This window comes from Uloborus diversus, chromosome 8, assembly GCF_026930045.1.
Source record: "Uloborus diversus isolate 005 chromosome 8, Udiv.v.3.1, whole genome shotgun sequence".
Lineage (NCBI taxonomy): Eukaryota > Metazoa > Arthropoda > Arachnida > Araneae > Uloboridae > Uloborus > Uloborus diversus.
Window position 1 is genome coordinate 125,907,561 of NC_072738.1, and position 20,951 is coordinate 125,928,511.

Here is a 20,951-nt window from a genome sequence, read left to right on the forward strand (position 1 = left end):
AAATGAAGAAAAGAAATTTTTTTTCACTTCACATTTTACGCTATATTTTTAAAGTACATTGACTTTTTAACGACCTCTAAATGAAAGAAGAGCCGTGACCTCTTTCAACTACCTGCTGAAATGTTCCTGCCATTCCAAATTCGAACTTTCACCTCCAAAACGCTATCTTCCCTTTATCTCGTTGAAAACCCCGGAAAACATCTTCAAGTTCTTCAGAATAATGTTCTGAAACGAATCTTGAACCGTAAATAATTATTATTTTCTTTTTCAATAACGACTTACAAAACTGAATTCAATTTGACAGGAATGCTATTATAGTATATTTAAACAGTATGTATTTTGTTCTTTGAGTCTATTTAAAGAAATTTCGAAACCTTGACAGCATTTGTGTTTCGTGTTTGTTTTTATTGCTTTTCAAAATACTTTTCAAGGGAATAAAAAAAGGGAAAAAAGAATTCAGTATTCGAACTTATTCCTTCATTAAGGATTAATTCCTCACAAAATCAGCGTGGGAACCCTTTAGTGCTCAGAACTTCTTTACTTGCTTAAGTAATCTGCATTCCGGTCTAATATGTAGATATTTACATGAAAAGGAGTGCAGCAGCTGAACTCTCATGAGCTTGCATGCAAATTAAGCCGTAGGATCCACTTATAGTTTGTTCCAAAAAAAAGGAAGAAAGAAAAAAAAAAGAAATATATATATATATATATATATATATATATATATATTATATATATATATATATATATATATATATATATATATATATATATATATATATATATATATATATATATATATATATATATATATATATCATCCTACTCATTGGAGGCTATTGTTTCCAGAAACGGCTCCTGTCCTCCCAAGCCTGCCCCTCCTCCTGGGCGGTTACGTGTGTGCATGTGTGTAAGGACTTGTTTGTGTGTAGACGTGCGTGTATGTAGGAGTATGTGTATGCAGGACATGGACGCCACCCCCTAGGAGGAGGGAATTCCGGTGGACAGTGCTGTGGATGCTAGGACCAGAGGAGCAGCTCCGTCCTCCCTTGGAGGGCGGTGCTGCAGAGGCCCTTGTCCATTCTGAAAACGGAACCGGACATCAAGGACGCTCAAATGAAAGCAATCTCAAAAATCAACCTTCTAAAAAAGTTATTAACGAAAATAGATGCATGCATTTTTAGGGAGAAGTGGGTCTTCTTATACCGGGCAACCACACGAATAATGTAAAAGTGAAAAACGTTGAAATAGATAGCGTTTGGAAGAACCGGGGTTGCCAACCTAGGAGAAACAATTTGAGGAGCATCCGTAGTAAATTTTGAGAAGCATTTCAAAATTATGAGGAGCAGCTCGGTATCCTCATATAAATAATAGCCGATGATCGAGTAACCCGCGTGTTTCAGCAATGACACTCGCGCCATGGCATGATAATTTGATAATATGTTTCGGTAATGTTTAACATGCAGGGAAAGGCTTTATTGTGACAAGGCTGAACTCGATCTGGTAACTTAACTGTTTTACTGGTAAGACTGTGTCATTTTAGGGGGATGAAGAAACGAAAAAGCGGGTCACCTATGAACGCTATCTACTGGAGTTTAGGGTGAATCCACTGGAGTTGGGGTTAAAATTCCAACTATCAAAATATCAGCAAACAGGCAATGGTTTCGTTGAAATGTAGAAGAAGAGAAGCAATTTTCTCCCGTCATACCTTGACGGGCGACTTTTTAATTTTATATAAAAATCATTCGAAAACCTATCATTGCTAATCAAAGTTTCTTTTTATGCTTTGATAATCATTTGAAACACTAGCATAATAATAGTTATTTATTTAAATAAATAAAACAGTTATAAAACTAAGTCATAGTTTGCGTGATGAGCAATGAACATCTTTAATTTCCCAAATTTACATGTCTGTCATAATAAAATGACAAAATATATTTACAATAAATTTAATTTTTTTCAATCTTCTTAAAATATATCTTTGGTAAGACTGTTAAGCATTAAGACTTAATTTGGTAAAGGGTGTTGGGCTTAAATAACTCGGATTGACCTGGATCGAGATTGGCCGGATATGCGAAGCAAAATAAGTCTTTTACGGAGTTGCGGAGTTAGGCTATTTTTTGAAGCAATTCCGAAAGAGCATATTCAGACATTATTTTGACGCAAAAATTATTTACCCTTGTGCCCCTGTTATCGAGATATAAAGTCTTAAGGTCTGCCTAAATTTTTAGAAAAGGGCCGAATTTAAAGACTTAAAATTTTCCTACTCTAAAAATTCTTTAATATACTCTTTTTTTAAGTGAAATGAATGCATGCGCTAATAAATTGGGAAAATTTCCTATTCTTGAAGCCATAATGCATAGATTTTTGGATTCAGTATTTGTTTACTCTGCATTATATTTGTTGAAATACTCCTGAACAATAGGTGTTTTCTTTTTTTAATGTTAGTTTGTACGGTTAATTCCCAATTTGTTTACTTCATATGTTCTTCATTGCCACTTACTTTTCCTAAAATAATACTTTTATCAGTTAGTTTTATATTATTATTATCATCATCATTCGTCTTATTGATAGTAATATTATTACCATCATTATTATTATCGTCATCATTGTTATCATCATTCATCATTATTCAAATCCTATGCGTAAACATAAACCATGAAGTTTAAGTGCTTACAGGAATAAACCAACAGCCATCAAACCAAGCCGGATCGAGGGAGGAGGGCAAGCTTCGGGCGCCAATTTCTGGGGAGAGGGGAGCAAATTCACTTAATTTCGGTACCTTCTTTCGTTGTAAATCTATATAAAAACTTGACGGAAGTTGGTTAAGGACGGCAGTTTGAACTTTTTGATCCGGCTCGGAAAAATCGTAGATCCGGCACTGCTTTTAAATCTCTTGTTTACAGCTGGGGTTCTCAACCTATTTTGTCTTATGTGGTCCCCTTATAAGCATCAAACTTTTTCGTGATTCCCTCACATTAAAATACTTTCCACTCTTTCAAACTTGCACATCTTGGAGCAATTAATTTGTGGGTATTAGAATTTTTCAGATTTCAGACCACTGATTACTGTAAAAGCACTTATTTTCGCAAGCCCGTCGTAATCGCGAGATTTTAAGCTTCGAGAAATATTTCATCTTAATCAATTTTCGGTTCTGTTCATTAAAATTTCGCGAAACTTTCAGCTCACGAAAACCACGATAGCTTTATTTTCACAAAAATTACGCATTGCGAAAATAAGTTCTTTTACAGTTGTTTATACTCATTATATAATATTACATTACAAAATTATCACCCTTGGTTTCAAAAAGGAAAATAACATGCAATCTATAACAAAAAAATCGACGCTCTAAGGATTTGTCAGAATGAGAGAGAAACGAAATTTTACATACCTGAGGACAACGTTGATACAAGAAAGTGATTGAAAAATAAAAGCAAAACGATCATTTGAGCAGGGCTGCGGAGTCGGAAGGAAAATGGCCGACTCCGACTCCGACCCCGACTCCTGGATTTTGAAACGCCCGACTCCGACTCCAACTCCGACTCCGACTCCGGATGTTTTTGATTTTTTTTAATTGTATTTTTTCAACTCCCTCTCTCCCTTCAGGGAAAGGGGGAAAACCTCTAAACAGCGATTGAAATATTGATTCCTTTTCATGAAAATTTCGCATTTTGTTTTTTATTGTAAACCCAAGACGCGTACAACGTTAGAAATTCAATTTAAAAATCAAATTTTCAAACAGTTACGAGTTAAGAAGTGAGATGACTTAAAAATCCCTTCTAAAAAATTTGAAAAGGATTATCTGCAATTTGCCCCCCTTTAATGTTTAACAAATAGATATTGATCAAATCGTGTGCTTTCAATTTTTGAAAGCTGTAACTTGAGAGAAAAAAAGCTTTTTTTTTTTCTAAATCCAAGTTCTTGAGAGAGGGTGGTTTTCCCTGGGTGACACCCATCAGGTAGATGACACCCAAAGTTAATTTCAGAGTTTATAAATACTTTAATTCTGAAAATTTTCGCGAATATATTTTAAATTATATTTCATCAATCAAATTTCAACGAAAATAGGGCACATATACATCAGGAGCTAATTTTACACAAAATGCGGCCGGTATACAAATTTGTACGAATAGCTTTTACTATACCTATATTTCTTCTTCGCTAAATTTTTAATTTAAATTTTATTGTCTGCTTTAGAATTAACCTTAATATTAAGATTTTAAGATTAGCTGCAATTATTGAGTGTTGCAATCAAGAAATCATTTACACTTATTTTGTTCCATACTTTTTAGTGAGAACCAAGCTTATAGAAATAGTCTTAATAAAGAAAAAAACATTAGATTATTTTTCATCGGATCTTTTGGATTCGTGCTTTCGCGCCAGAACGTTTTTGAATTTGTCGATCATCCTTAAACGTTTCAACCTTAGCTACGGGCCTCGACTTATTAATTTGTTACGTTTCTTTCGCTATTTTATAACTGAGATCGAACAAAACACTATATTTCTATTTTTATTTGAAAGTGATTACTTGAAAATGTTAGGCAACAAAACCGTTTGCTGACAGTCGCTATTAGTTAAGTTAAAAAGCAAGCAAACTAGAGGACGGCTACAGTAAGTTCGGTAAGCATTCAGGCTAGCTGATTGCCATAATGGCAGTTATTTTCTCATTAGTATCTTTTTATACATGTAATTGAACCAATTGGTAGTCAGTTTTTAAAAAATGCAAGGAGAGTCAGTGAAAAGGAAAAAAAAAAAGAAACCCGGAGTCGGAGTCGGCAAGTTTTCTAACAACTCCGACTCCGACTCCTTTACCCCAAAATCAGTCCGACTCCGACTCTTCGACTCCGACTCCGACTCCGACTCCACAGCCCTGCATTTGAGGCAGTGAGAAGCAAAGGGATGCAAGTGGATATTTTCACGTTTCGAGTAAAACGCGTTCAAAGATTAGCTCGTAGGTAGGCTTTCATTGAAATTTTTTTCTAAATTATGCTGTATAGCAGAAACTACCGGGGCTACTAGTACCGTCTCTTGCCCCAAGACAGAGGAGAGGTTCACCTATCATGTGTACTGGTTATCTCCAAATTTTTAATTTTGCCACTTACATCCCTTTGCTTCTGACTGGAAAAATTCCAAATCAATGGAGGTTTTAGTATAGTCTGTTAAGCCACCTCTTGTGTCATTTTTCATGACAGAATGCAATAAGTAATTCGACCGTGGCGTCCCTTCGCAAGGCAAATGGCTCCCCTTTTTTTTTCTTTTTTTTTCCTGTGACCCTAAAGATTTTTTCTGCAGCATTTCCACCCCTCCCCCCCCCCCCTCCTTCCAAGAGGTCCATTTGGCTCCCAGGAACCTCTATTTAAAGGAACTTCATAGAACTCTACTTATCTTGTAGGATTACATCTTAAATTTCTTGCATTAGTTTTCGTAATCTTCAAGAAATATCGCTAAGAATCAGAGAAAGAAGTACTATTCATCATCATACATCAGAAGTTCATTATCATAAATTCCTCAACATTCCAAAAATCTGTTCAAAAAGAGAGTATAATTCAGTTATCATTTTTTCTGTTTGAAGATTTTCTTTCTGACATAAGATTTAATGAGTAAAATTATATACAACGAGACTTGTTAACTAGTGTTAACTTAAAACTAGCGCCGTAAAATTATTTATAATAAAAATAAAAGTTTAAGAGAATACTCTTAAGTCTTAACATAAGCTGTATCTCTTATTTAGGTCACAAGTGAAATAAAAATTTAATTAGCTCGTTTAGTTAACGATCAAAACGCATCATTTTAAAAGTACATTAATATAAATGGGTTAATGAATAAACTAGTTGTAGCTTCCCATTTCACAATACGGATTTTTATTTTATTTAGTTACCAATTATTATTTTTCAGGTTGAGGAACAAGCCAGGAAAAGTTATATAATCACAGAACGTAAAGATAGATTTTTTTAATGAATAATAAATCTGAAAATATGTATCCTGTATTTATTCTACTACTTCAGTTCTAAATTTCATTTAAATAAATTATGAATAGCATATACCGTTATGGAAATTTTCTTTTAATTAATTTTAAATGATCGAAATTAGTAATCTGAAAATTTTGTAATTAGACGAAGTTTTGCTGTTTAAGTTCATCAAACTCGGTGTTTTTTCCTGCAGAAAACATTAATTTTACACCAAAAAAAAACTTCTTTTAATGTAAAGTTACCTTGAGTTAAGCCCTGAAAAAATATGAATAAAATCAAACCTCAGACGATTTGTAACTATGACAACGAAAAATTCGCTCTTTAAATTAATATTAAAAACAACTGTCGCCATGGTAATCTGAAAAATCAGAGCAACATCAACTTTTGTCAAGTGAGGATAATAAGTAATACATGATTGCTCAACAAAATTCAGAATAGAAACAAAGTTCTGATGAAAACAATAATAAAGGCAGCAAATGAAGATTAACAGAGGAAAGAAAGAAAAATTCTAAATTCAGGGTTACATTGTTTTTGAAGAAAACTGCCCTCATGAATGGAACGCATGATTCCATCGCGAGAGATTTTTATCGTTGAAATATGAGCCCACATATAAATAATGCGGATCTAACTTTAGAGAATTAGAGAAAAGTTCATGCGTGGTATGAAAAAGAACCAAAAAATGTTTCAGAGAAGTAAAAAAAAAAATTAAAGGAAAGCAGATGTTGTGCAAAAGAAACTACAGTATAACTTAACAAAATTGAGTTGGTGAAAAAGACCCGAATGAAGTAAAAATAATGCGTTTGTAAATATAAATTAATCCTACTAATTTGGCAAATGACTCCGCAGTAAAAAGTTTGGTGTGCATCGTTTTTTCGAGCACAATAATAACTTTGTTTGGGTAGAAACTCGATTTTTTTTAGTTTTATTTATTCTTTCATTTTTTTTCCTTTTTTTTAAATTTATTAATTTTTATTCATTTGTTTCATTTTACTTTTATTTATCTGTTTTATTTTGTTTTTATTTATTAGTTTTTTTTTTTTTTTTTCATTTTTATTCATTTGTTTTATTTCATTTATTTATTTTATTTTGTTTTTTTCCCCTGTATGTGGGCATGATATAGCAAAAAGGAATTTTTCGCCCGTGAGTTTGCAGTTCATTTTTGAGCACGCTGCAGGTCACAAATTTCCGCACGAAAGTAGATTGTGTTATTAAAAAAAAAAAAAAAAAAACTTTAAAGTAAGTCTGCGTTTTCATTGGCATTATATGTTTTGCGTACCAACTAGACTTAATCATTTTCATTTTCTATATTATCTTGCTTTAAAATTTAGAAACTTTCATTTACATTTCTTCTTCTTTCTTTCTCCCCCCCCCCCAACTGAATGAATATGATTCTACGTTATAAATAAATGGAAGTATTTAAACATTTTGAAAGTGATTTATCCCCGATGCAGTTTTGTATTAAAAGATTTAATCTCGAGAGAAAAAAAAATAAGTTCTAATCAAATAGTTTTTCTGAATTTTGTCATCATGAAATTTTTTGTAATACATTTTTTTCTATTGTTTTTTATTCATAAATCTTTATTAAAAATATATTTATTTGATGAAATATTAATACACGAACTTTATCGTTCCTATAACTCAAACATTATCAAAAGTCCCGTACTCGTGAAAAGGTTGAAAAACGTTGCTTTAAACAATAGCTCAACCCTTTTGTAAATCGAAAATAGAACACAAAAAACTGAGCGTATTTGTTCACTTAAGCTGTATACGTAAACCCATTTATGAGACTAAACGAATGAATTGTATTATTCCTTTGTGTCAGGGCAATCTTTTCTGTCAACAACACACCCCCATCAACAGTGTTGACATCATTATGTCACAAACTGAATTGAACCTACATTTCATTGTTCATAGCGGGGCTGGTTAAGATATATGAATCATTAAAATGTCCACAGTCCGAAAACTCCGTTTTTCTCAAACTGTCACATGTGCATGAAAAAAAAAAATCGCCACAGATTCAGTGGCAAAACGTAGTTCGAATGTCAAACGACTTCTATCAACCATCCGAGTCACGTGACATGAGTTCGAATGTGGAGCAGAGCCTCCTCTAGAACTTCTACGGACTCATCTCCAACTCTTCTTGACCCTTCCGACCTGATTCTACTTCTTGTTTCATCAGATAGTTGCCCAACTGGAACTTTGAATGGAATGATTATAAAGTTAATCCTGCAGAATTGGCCCATTTCGCTGCCCATGTTGCCACTTAGTCATTTGAAATATTTTTGCAACCCATCAATTAAGTGGCCTATTGTGACACGAAAATCTGTTCATTCTACTTATGAATCGTTTATCGCTTAAGTATATTCTTTTAATTGAATGTCTATTAAGAAATGAATATTTATGGGAAACCTGGCGATGCGACTTGCTTTACAAAGAACTAGAAACACAACAATTTCTTTCCAATACTGCGTCCAAATAGAAACTTTTTTTCCACATAAGAGTAGCGTTAGCATAAATGTGAAAAAAAAAAATTTAGAAAAAATACAGAACTTTGATAAATTATTACGCGATTGGTTTTCTTGGTTTGCCTCTACTTATGCCAAAATGTGGGCAACCGTATAGTTGCACGGAATTTGAAAGATCCCTTGAGAATCTATTTGTCTTGTATACTCTCGGATTAATTGAATTCCTAGTCCAATTTCATATCACAAGAACCCACATGCCACCATCTGGAGGGAAGCAGGACAACAAACTCCTCAAACACTAATGGCTATTTTCAGTAAGTTACCACTAAAACTACCCCACCCACCCTCTACCAAACCCACTAATGGCTATCCTCCGACAGTGGTGCTACATGAAAAAATGGATACCAGGCTTTAGTGAATACAATAGGTCTGTAGGTCTACAAAAAGTGAGGAGTCAATAAACAGTCCCATTAGAAACAAACTTTTTTTTTTTTGTTAGAAATTTAGTGTTGTTATAATATAAGTTTATAAAAATCGTCTTTTTATCTTGCAGAAGTCCTTTCGGAACCTGACACCTTTAAGGGGTTTCACCGTGTTAATCGTCTTCTGCAGTCTGGCAAGAAGTTCCTACGCATCAAAAGCTGCTTCCAGCCGACAAGATATTTCCAAACCACCTACAGATATGGTCGCTGCTGAAAGCATCGCAGTGTCCAACTACAAAGTCCAGGCTTTGTCTTCAGCAGGTGACAGACGTTATGGTTATCCATACGCAATAGCCCCCACGCTTCCGCCGTTTCTGAAAGCTAGATCAGATGATTTCGAGAATGAAGCTTCTGACGAAGTAGAGCCTCGAGTAGTAGCTCTCAGTCCAGTAAGTGCACATTTCACAGATTTACGATATTCAAGGTTAGAAATTATTTAGCCCAGAGAAGTTGGGAGGAGATGTGCCAAAATTACAAAATAAGCAATCTAATCATAGTTGAAATAGTGTACTACCCTTAAAAAGAAAGTGCAGAGGAAATTACGCCATACTTCCTATAAAGTTTTAAGCTTATGGTTACAGGTAAAATTAATTTTAAACTGATCGCAACACTCGATTATACTGCCGTGTGCAGGCAAACGGCAGTATCTGCAGAAATGAGTTTCGATACATTTGAAGAAACGCGTTTTGGATTCAATACTAACAATAGGGAAATGTTGGAATTAGACGTCTTTTTCGTGCCTTTTTTTTTTTAACGGAAACCAAATAAGCGAGCTTGTACAATGAAGATAACGTGCAATAGATGACAAAAATGTAAAAAGAAGGAAATATGAAAAATTTTCAGTTACTGCCCTTTACCTGCACACAGCAGTATACAACACCACACATGACTTATCTGATCATCAATGTCTTGTTATCAAAATGTAAGTTGTAAAGTATGTCTGATAAACGACTAGTTTTTGCCAGATCGTAAAATGCAATGAATTAGACAAACAATTAATTTTGCAATCGTCTCCAAGTTGTGGAATATTTTCGAGTGCTATGGAATATAATCCCAAGGTATCCAGCTGCGCATTAGGGTGCTTTGCTATCACTCATCCTGGTCTAAATTAACCTGTTGATAGTATATCACCAAGCAATGAGAAATGCACTAAAAAATATAAAGATTTCTTCATTTCCTTCGGTTTTCGGTGACGACAACCGAAGAAAAGGCTGTCAAGGAAAAAACTACAGCTGCCAAAATAAAATTAGCAAAAATTAGAGATCATGATGTGGTCTACGGATTTGAGGAATTGTTGCTGTCACAAAAATCGATGTGAAATCAACTGACGTCATCAAATCTGCGGCCACCAAAAATGCGTACAGACCGGAAGCAATTTCACTAATATTGTCATCCATAAACAGTTCCTATCTTTTTAAACCAGGTCAGGAACAGGACATCAAAAGAGGAAAATATGGTGAAATTTTATTTAAAAAAAAAATTCAAGTAAGTTTTAGAAGTCGGCAATGAAATTTAATCATACAGGGTCTGGCATATATAATCCTACCGTAGTTGTAGAAGATGCTGTGTGCGTTGTGGTGGCGATGGTGGAAGTGATTTAAATAGATATCAGTATATGTGTCATTTGTGCTGTAGTAGTAATGGAGTGGCGCAGTATAACCATCGTCATGTATTGTCGAAGAGTATATTAGTAAGGCCCTGGTTTCCTAGCAGCGAAGTCGCCGATCTTTGGCGTCGCTCCTCGCCGTGACGCTGAAATCAAAGTCAAGTGATTCCGGCGTGACCATTCACGACGTCGATTTAGCTCGGGCGCGCATGCGCAGAAGAATCAAGTTTTCCCCTCGGCGAGGAGCGACGCCGACGATCGACGTGTTTGCTCCTAGGAAACCAAGGCTTAACTAGAAAAACACCCGTCAAGGTATGATGGGTGAAAATTGCTTCTAATTCGAAGCCACTGCCTGCTTGATGATATTTTAATAGTAGAAATTTTAACTCTAACTCCAGTGGATTAACTTTAAACTCAAATCATTAGCGTTCATTGTTGACCACTTTTTCGTTCCTTCATTCCCCTGAAATGACACAGTCCTACCAGTAACACAGTTAAGTTACCGGATCTAGTTCAGCCTTGTCACAACAAAGCCTTTACCTGCAATGCATGGTAAACCAATGCTTGGTAATAATATGTATTACCAAAACATATTATAAATTATCATGCTATAGCACGAGTTTCATTGTTGGTGACGTCAGGAGCGTTACTCGATCAGTGAATTCGCTATTATATATAGAGGATGGGGAAGTTTTTTGATTATTATTCAGGAAGAATTTCGCATTTGGTTAGAATTAGGCCGACATGATCCTGTTATGCTATAAAAATTTTCTCACATTGTAGATTGTAAAGATCACTGTGCTGTGCAGGATTTTCACTGGGCAGCAGGATGTTTGAGTGCTAAAGGTTCTGAAAATTCCTACATGGCCGCTTTCACATGTGCCATATTTTTTTGCGTTGTAAGTCTGATGTCGGCCTAGCGCTTTTTTTTTTTTTTTTCGCCCCAGTGCAGTAAGTGTGCTTAAATTTTCATACCCAACCATGATTTTTTTTTTTTTCTATCTGGAACAGGATCAGATTCGCCAAATTGAAACCGATCGCAAAATTCTTGCTGAGCACTTATCAAAAAAACCACCATTACGAATATACTCCTCCACAACTGCCATGCTAAGAGCAAAAGTCGTATCTGCAACTGAGTTCAAAGTAAGAAATTACCGTTTAAAGTTTTGCTCTTCCATGTACTTGATTCAAATGCAACTTTTTCAGTTTTTTTTAAATATTTCCCAAACACAAATGACCATAAAACATTGTATTTAGGTGAAATATGTGACAAAATTGCACCTGGTAATCGTAACTCAATTTTGATAAAAAGTGCAGATACATTTTTTGTGCTTACCACGACAGAATACGAGGGGGACCCAAAAGAAACTGGAGTAATGGCCCGCTGCCAATCCCAGATGTAGTGGAGTGTTCTGCAACTTGATGGCTCAAGTAAAGACCTTCATAAAACAGCTGTGCAAGTGGCATCAGTGTAGCTGATAACGTCTGATCATGGTGTTGGTTTTCCAAAGCGTTATTGCTTTCCGCCTGCGAACTCATTATGGAAGATTTAAAAGAACAAAGAGTTCGCTTGAAATTTTGCTTCCTGCTTGAAAAGTCGGCAACAGAATAGCTTACCCAATGCTTCAACAAGCTTTCAAGAATGATGCTATGAGCCGTACACAAGTTTTCGAGTGGTTTGGGCGACTTAAACGTGGTGAGATAAGTGCTGAAGATCATGCTCGTTCTGGGCACCCTTCAATGTCTCGAAATGATGAAAATGTTGAAAAAATCCGCCAAAAAATAAACAAGAATCGTCATTTTACGACTGACGAAATTTCAGGAGAAACAGGAGTGAGTTGGAACTCGTGCGGGCGATCAGGTGAATGGTTCTTTCACCATGATAACGCTCCAACACACTCAGTCTTCACTATTAACCGCTACTTGGCCTCTCAATGGTGGCCAGTCGTTTCGTCGATCCCGTACTCGCCAGACCTAGCCCACTGTGATCTTTTTCTGTTCCCAAGAATGAAAAAAATTCTGAAAGTGAAGCATTTTGATGATGTAGAGGCAGTCAAAACTGCTTCGCAGACGGCACTGAATGTGATCAAAGTTGAATAGCTCCAGAGGAGCTTCGAACAGTGGAAAAAAAGAGTAGACTAGTGTATTGCTTCTAATGGTGAATACTTTGAAGGATACTAAAGAAATTTTGTCAATAAATTGATAAATAAATATTTCAGAGGAAAAATCCGGGGGTGTTTTTTGGGTCCCCCCTCACACATGACGATGCTCACCCAGCTATGCCATGGCTAAAACAGAAAATAGGATGAAACAGTATCCTCACAGCAACAATTCACACACTACCTTCTCTAAATACAGGAGTTTGATATGCCGGAGCTAAGATAGATTTCTATCATCAAAATAAAAATGGCTAAGGTTTAGATATGCCTTTTAATTTACTGCTCTTCACTTTAAAAAGGTTAATTTCTTCTGCTTTTAAATCACTGCTCTAGGGTATTGTGAAAAGAGATCCATCCTTATGAACCAATTCAAAAGAAAAAGGGGCAGGTGGTTTCAAACAGTTTGGGAACTAATTTAAGAAAAAAAGCATAAAATAATAATAAACTATTCGGTAATTTTTATTTTATGGTAAAATTTATTGCATAACTTTTTTTTTTTTGCTATATTTTAGGCCAAAACTTATGGAAGTAGAATCGATTCCAAAGACAATGGAATTTCCTTGAAAAAGCAAAAGAAGACGAAAGTTCCTTACACTTATGGCGCAACCCGTCGCCAAAGTTACGACGAGGACTCATCCTCTGAGAGAACTTTCCAAGGATATCGGGAACCCAAGTACAGGAACTTTGATGAATTGGAAACGAGGTTCATGCCGAGGCGAGTCGACTACAGCGTTCCTTACTCCGAGTACGCATATCCGAAATCTCGAAGACCAGTTGTATCTCCGAGAGACCCTTATTTGACGCCTAGTACTGTTAAAACAGACACATTTTATCCTAAAGTAAACAGTTATCCGTCTACATACGGCAAAAGGTAATCTTATATTTACATATTTATTAACTATTCCCTTTTTTCTGCAGTTGTTTCATTTTCTAGATTGATCAGTGTGTCTTCTCACATGTGCGGTTGGATGCAGGGGCAGATACAAGGGAGGGTCATGACCCCCCAAAACCGTTGACAATTTTTACATCTACAGTGTTCAAATAGTTCACGAATAAAATGTAAACAATTAACAGGGTTCCCACTCCAAAATGAAAATCAATATAAAGCACCCTATTTTTTCTCCAACTATAATGATTTTTTCGTGTTCTTAGTAAACCATAATATTTTAATAGTTTTAATATTATTGGACTTGATACTTTTTCCTGAAGATCCCAGTAACAAATGGACAAATACAAGAAAATATTAATTCAAATAAAATGAAATTTAAAAAGCGGGACAAGGTAAATTAATATTAAGAGCGAAAAATGAAAACTTTAAGCTAAATGATTTAAGAACAATCTACAGTGGTTTTGTGAAGCATTTTGTGATTTTGAAGAGCAGTTTAATATAGCGTTTAAAAATCATTTTTAAAAAACTTACTCAAGATTTCTGTTAGTATTTTGATAATCATTTACAAAATAGCAAAAAAATACTTATTAGAATTTAAGTAATAGAACATTTATAAAATTAAGTCAAACTCTTAGCATAAAGTACTTTGATTTCCCACATTCACAATTTCACACACATGTGATTATAACGTTAAAATAACAAAATATAATAAGAATAGAAGAGCCAGAAAACGATATTAAAAGTTTTGAAGATAGAAAAAATATTTTAAAACTTCAAATTATTATTTTAAAATGTAACACAATGGAAGGGATGAAAGAAAGAAGAATATATGGGTCGGCAAAAATCCCAACAGAAAAGACGGGTATTTATCCTTGTTTACTAATGAATTTTGGCGATAATGAAAAACAAATTTCTTTGTGGAGTTTAAGTTTTTGCAAAAGAAAACATTAGGAATCAGAAAATAAGTGCAGCGAAAGCATTTTAAACATTGATATTAATTTTGAAAAGAAAAAAATAAATAATTGAAAACATAAACAAAGTATCATTAGTAATTCGTTGAAATTTCAAATTTCAGTAAAAGAAATCAACAATGGGCTTTGAAATAAGAGAGAAAGAGATGATTGAGGAAAATGTTCATTTTTTAAAGATTCACTCAATCAATCAATCAACGAAAAATAAAGTACCTTGTCAAAATAATGAAGAATTTGTGTTCAAAATTAAGCACTTTAAGGGGCACGTTTTAACAGATCACTGAAATAAAGCACTTTAAAGGATTTTCAAGGACCAGTAAGAACCCTGATTAAAGTAGTAATCTTTTCCATTCCTTAATTATTTTTAAAAGAAATATTTGAAATACTGCATCCGTCCATTGCTTATGAAACTTATTAGTAACATTTGCAATTTATGCTTTATTAGGTGCCTTATTCCGTTCAGACTCTTAATCGCCATCCAAGCAGTTCCAAAAATGTTTTGCATCCAAATATTTCAGCACGACCCAGCCCAGCCCCCCCCCCCTCCTCTTCCTTAAAATGGCAGTCTGTATCCAGTGGTACACATAGGAATTTTTCAAAAAAGTGGGGGGGGGGGGAGAGCAGGTTCAGGGGATCTAAGGTCTATCATTCTCATGTCATACTCTAATGCGCATCCAAAGAAATTCTTTTAATTTTATCGATTGCTGAGGACAAAAAAAAATCTTTAAAAAAATTATTGAATAATTACTTAGCATTAGTTAATAAAATAAATTTGATAATAGCAAATAATTTAAGCACAAGAATAAATATATTTACTTTTCTCATAGTGAAAAATAAAAACAGAGAAGCAAACTCATCATCATAGAGCAATTTATGTTTACATACAGTTCGATTTTGCAAGGTATTAAGAAAGAAAATAAATTTTATGTAACATTTATTAAACCTGAAATTATTGCTACCTTTGCATGGAATTATTTGACCTACTACATAAATAGGATCATAGTCAATCAAAAAAACTCAAGGCCGATGGGAGAGGTCTGGACGCCCGGGACCCTCCCCTTGTGTGCTGTCTGAATTTGCCCATGGTTCGATGTCATGTGCTAACATCCTTGGTGTGGTTTGTGGTTGAATGTATAAAAACGAATACCAGTATTAACTCAGTGGTTGGATGGTTGGGGAATTTTTAAAAAAATGCCGAATTCGAAAGTAATTTGTGGAAAGTTAGCTACTGCTTAAATTCTTTCAGGATTGTTGTATTATTTGATTATAAGGGGGAGTATTGATTGTTTGCTATATTGTTTTAATTCTTCCATATCTGGAATAAGCTTAGAGTTTTCTCCTTCTAAGTTTGTGAGTTTTAGCAATAACATTTTTAGGTTGTTGAAAATCCTCCCCGCCCCTGAGTCCTTTGTTTTAACATTAGCACCAATTCTAATTCGGTTACTCCTAAACATGTAAGATTGGTTATGACCAAATACCCCCCCCCCCCCCCCCCCTAGAAGGTCATTCTGGCTATGTAAGTGCAATCTCATCAAAAACAACCCTGTTATAAAAATTTCCCCGTCAAGAAAACCTTTAACTTTTCCGCAAAAAAAGGAAACCTGCATCCTAAACCCAAAAACCCTCAGCCATAAAAAGTTATGATATCTAGTTTGCCCGCCAAGTATCTGTCAAACAATCATCCTCTCTCTTCTCCTTTTTCATCACAGCTACTTCCATTAGAACCTCCTCCCACCTTCAACTCCTCAGAAATATGGATAGATCTTTTAAATTGTTTATCTCGTTTGGCGAGAAGCTTTTTGCTCACCAAGCAACCACTTCACTTTGAAAAGCTTCCCGCCAAACAAGATAAACAATTTAAAAGATCTATCCATATTTCTGAGGAGTTGAAGGTGGGAGGAGGTTCTAATGGAAGTAGCTGTGATGAAAAAGGAGAAGAGGGAGGATGATAGTTTGGCAGATACTTGGGGGGCAAACTAGATATCATAACTTTTTATGGCTGAGAGTTTTTGGGTTTAGGATGCAGGTTTTCTTTTTTTGCGGAAAAGTTAAAGGTTTTCTTAGCGGGGAAATTTTTACAACAGGGTTGTTTTTAATGAGATATCACATGTTTTTGCATTGATATTATTACTTTGTCTGTATTTTTAGAATTGAGAACTTCAAGTCAGAAAATTTTCAATTGAAACAACGCTGTTTTGTGTTTTTAAGCAACAATAATGGCTAGCCTAATTTTACGTCAAGTTATTTTCTGACTATTAAGATTCTATGTTCATTTTGCGAAAATTGGGCGGTTTAAATTTTATTGCAATCCTTGTATCCTCTCTGTTGCAAAGAAAACTTCTTGGATAATAAAATACTATATTTTAAATTATATTGTTTTCGAGTATTTTACAACTTCACAATAAATTCTATTACAGTTTCTTTATTTGACAGATTATTCTACATTTTTATGAAGGTTTCTTTAAATGTTTTACAGTTTGAGAGCTATTTTAATCTAGCTTTTCACTTTTTGTTTAATTACATTTTTTCTTAAATTGTGGATTATTTTACGTTTTATGGGATAATTTTAGTTGTTTGGTGATTTATCTTTTTCTTGATAGAAGTCTTTGTCTTATTTAATACCTAGTTTTCTTTAAAAGTTCATTTAAAAAACGAAATAACGTATATTATCACCAAGCAAAAAAAAAAAACTAAGTCATTAAATATTTTAAATTTGAATGTGTCAGAAGATCTTTTCAACTTTACTCGATGTCAAATCGCGGATATCCCAAATTTGCCATAGCGAATGCGCATGTTGCGCGCGGACTAAGCTCATTAAAAGTCTTGCTTAAATTAAGTGCAAATTTTTTTTCAGCTAACAAATTACTGCAAAGCACGGATATCCACACACGTATTTCATATATTTTCAATTCATTATGCATTGTTTGAAAAATCCATTAATTTAGAAAATAAGCAAACCAATAAAAAAGTGCTATTTTTTGCTTTCAATTAAAAAGTTATATGTGCCGTATTCATATGCGTACAGTTTCATATAATTTGTCACGTAAAATATTGTAATGATTTAACCCCAGTTTCGCGCTGACATTTAAAATTTCTTCCCTCCATAAATATATCAAAACTGAAAAACAGGGGGAAGGAAATTTCGTATCGGCAAAACTTTTGGGGGGGGGGGGGAGGACAGCATTCTAATCTCATTCATTAATTTGTTTCTCTGCTTAAGTATAAACAAACAACATAGAATCTGAAAACAGAAAGCCCAATGAGCTAAGTCTGCGCGCATGCGCAGTCGCAAATTTGTGATATCCGCGATTTAACGTCTAGTTGCAACTGTTGGATATGTTTTAGTCTTGATTGAATTTCATTTCCTAAGACAACTTTGGAATAACTGTTAGATCTGTTCTAACCTTGCAATTGCAGTCCGAGATAAACAAACCCTATGAGCTGAGAGTAAGTACATAAGAATTTAGGGAAAATTAGTGATTTTCAAACTTCAATTACTCTGGCCCATGATGTTTCTGGAGGTTGAATTTTCGTATATGTACTCAATGGCCCCCCCAAGAATATGTATACAAAAAATCATTACCGTATCCCCCCGGGGGCTGTGATAAACCCCGGGAAGGTACAGTTTGGGGAGTAAAAACGAGGGGGAAGGGGAGGGGGGTCAAATGGCACATCAGTAGTGCACAAGGAATGTGTGTGCGAAATTTCAGCTTGATTCCTTTTTTCGTCTGGGCTGTAGCCCTGTCAAAGAAAGCGAAAACTTTTTTGAACAGCGATTTTATAACTTTAATACCTCCTCCCCCTGATGGTCCAGGGGATTGTATTTTGGTTTACGGTGTCAGGGATTACTAGAGATTAAGTGTACCGAAAATCAACTCCGTGGGTCTTCATGGGGCTGAGATACAGAGGAGTGAAAAACCCAAAAAACCCCAACTTGTTCTGTCGTATAATCTTGTTCTTGGTCGCTTTTATTTTCTTTCGTCTTTGGCGGTGGATTTGCTTCTGTTGGCTGCTGACGTTTGGTTTCCTTGGCGGGGCGGGACGCTCCCGCGTCCCGTGATCACACAATTTAATTTCAATTAGTTTCTGGGCATATTTCTCATCGTCTGACAAAACTATTAATCTTGACTTACATTTTGCAGGGATCCAAGTATTACTTATGGAGCAGGAAGATATGAAGATCCCAACAACTACCACAGTGAACATATACACGGCGGTAATTATGGACTGGGAAATAGCTATGGAACAGGAAACAGCTATGGACCTTCACCTTCAAAGTACCCATCCGCAGGCGGCCATTACGAATACCAGGAAGATTATGCCATTGAAAGTAACAAGCCCATCATTGGTGACATAAGAAAAAGACTTTTGGATTATGCTGGAGCTTCTGACCTCTATGAAGGAGAGCCTGATTACTTAAGAGAGGTTGCACGGAACAAACACAAGTATGGCACCTTAGGCAATGATTTTTATTCATATGGTGGATATAAATCATCTTACGGAGATTATCCTTACGGAGAATCGAAAGTAACTATTGTTAAAAAAGCAAGATCATGATCAAAAAACAGATATGTTTTTGATATGAATTTGAAACAAAGTCCAACATTCGTTTGGTGAAAGAGGAGGTGCCCTACTTTCAGCTTGAGTTACAGAGTTTCCAAACCTTCCCTATTCATCAGAAAGATAGATGAAGTAATGATGAAAAATTTTCATAAGATATTGACCAGAACATCTACACTAGTTAAATATTGCAGAATAACAGTAAATACTTAGAAAAAAATTTACAATTTCCATCTGAAACAAAAATAGAAAGCTGGCTGAAAATTTCACATTTCAAATTTTTTTTGAAAAGAAAAAACTATTAGGATAAAACTATATAGGACATGTAATCTTCATTAAATACTATTAAACAAAGAATGGATTTCAGGCGATGGCGCATTAAAGAAACTTTCTGCTTGTGTTTGAACTTGCCCCCCATATGCATGAAACTATTTTAATATTATTATTAGCATTAGATGAAATTTTGTCGTCTGAATTAAGATGTTTGCATCTGTCATAAAATTCTCTTTTTAGTGGAAACAAACTGCTGAAACTAAAAAAGTTTAGTTGTAAAATATCCAACATTGCTTAAAATACATTAAGCAACCTAAAATAAATGAAACACCACAAAATGATTTGTACCTTATTTGATTAAAATATTTCACTAAAAAATTAAACAAAAAAAATTGACTGTTAGGAGAATGGTAGAGCAGCAGTTTGACTTCCAAATGTTTAATTTTCTCAATGAAGATTTCTCATTAATAACACGAATCAATAAACTAAGTCTTTTCTATAACTTATATCTAACCAGTGCAACTAGTTGGGCAGGGGAGATACCATTTCCTGGACTATTTGGTTTGTTACTGTAAGCGTAAAGCAAGTGTGTTTCAAATCACCTTTTATTTCCCTAAAAAATTAAGTTTCCCCTAATATATATATATTTTTTCAACTTACAACACTTAGTAAACTTCCTCTTCCTTTAAGGCACAAAATATTTTGCCAATGTTGTCAAAGAACTTATGCTGAAAGTTGTATTCATTTTTTGTAAACTGTTAAAAATTATTGGAATTGGTATAAAATTATATCTGACATTTGTACAGAAGAGTTATCAAAATTCTATTTTTATTTTAATAAATGCATAAAAAAGCGCATTCAAAATAGAATTTTTGTGAGAATTTGATAAATGTATTTGTTTTTTTCCCTCTACATGTGGTATTGATACAAAAGCAGAACATCTTGATGGACGTGTAAATAAAAAAAATTAGGCAAATTGTGCCATAATAACAATAAAAATATCTCTGAACAATTAATGTATTCATTTTCATTGTGCATTTCATAAAGAGTTTGAAATTTAGAATTCTCTTACCATTAACTCTTGTATGCCACTGTATGAAATGTGATATTAAAATATTTTTATGATTCTTTCTTTGTGTACTGTTTTAATATTATAACAAAAAAAAATCCTATTTAACTCATTTCACATAATGAAAATACAAACACAAACAATTAATATAAAACAACTTTATATACAAGTCTTTAAAATTATTATACAATGAATTATTTCTTCCTCACAAATTCATGACTAGATAAAACAATACCATTGAAAAATATTTTAGCATAAATGAAGAATCAAATAAGTATAGAAAATGATTCAATGAAACAATGTAGAAATCAAACAGATTTAAAGACAATGTGAAAATTGAAAAATCACCTGACATTTTAGTATATCACAGCTTTGTATTTGAAAATGTTATTTCAATAATAAATCACATATTGAAATGTAAAAATGGGGAATTTTGAAGTATTTTCTGTACAATGCCAAACATGGTCTCAAAAAGATTTATAAAAATAGAATTTATGGCTCAATACTG

General features: G+C 34.2%; 1 protein-coding gene across 1 annotated transcript in view; it reads left to right on the plus strand.

Annotated features, from left to right (window-relative positions):
- LOC129227613 (uncharacterized) overlaps window positions 1–20,504 on the plus strand; it is a 43,286-nt gene extending 22,782 nt beyond the window's left edge. Inside the window, exons 2-4 of the mRNA XM_054862201.1 lie at window positions 8,988–9,305; window positions 13,194–13,552; window positions 18,684–20,504. Coding sequence (XP_054718176.1) covers window positions 8,988–9,305; window positions 13,194–13,552; window positions 18,684–19,098 — 1,092 coding nt within the window. The 3' untranslated portion in view covers window positions 19,099–20,504. The remainder of the gene's footprint in view (window positions 1–8,987; window positions 9,306–13,193; window positions 13,553–18,683) is intronic.
- Window positions 20,505–20,951: the final 447 nt, after the last annotated feature.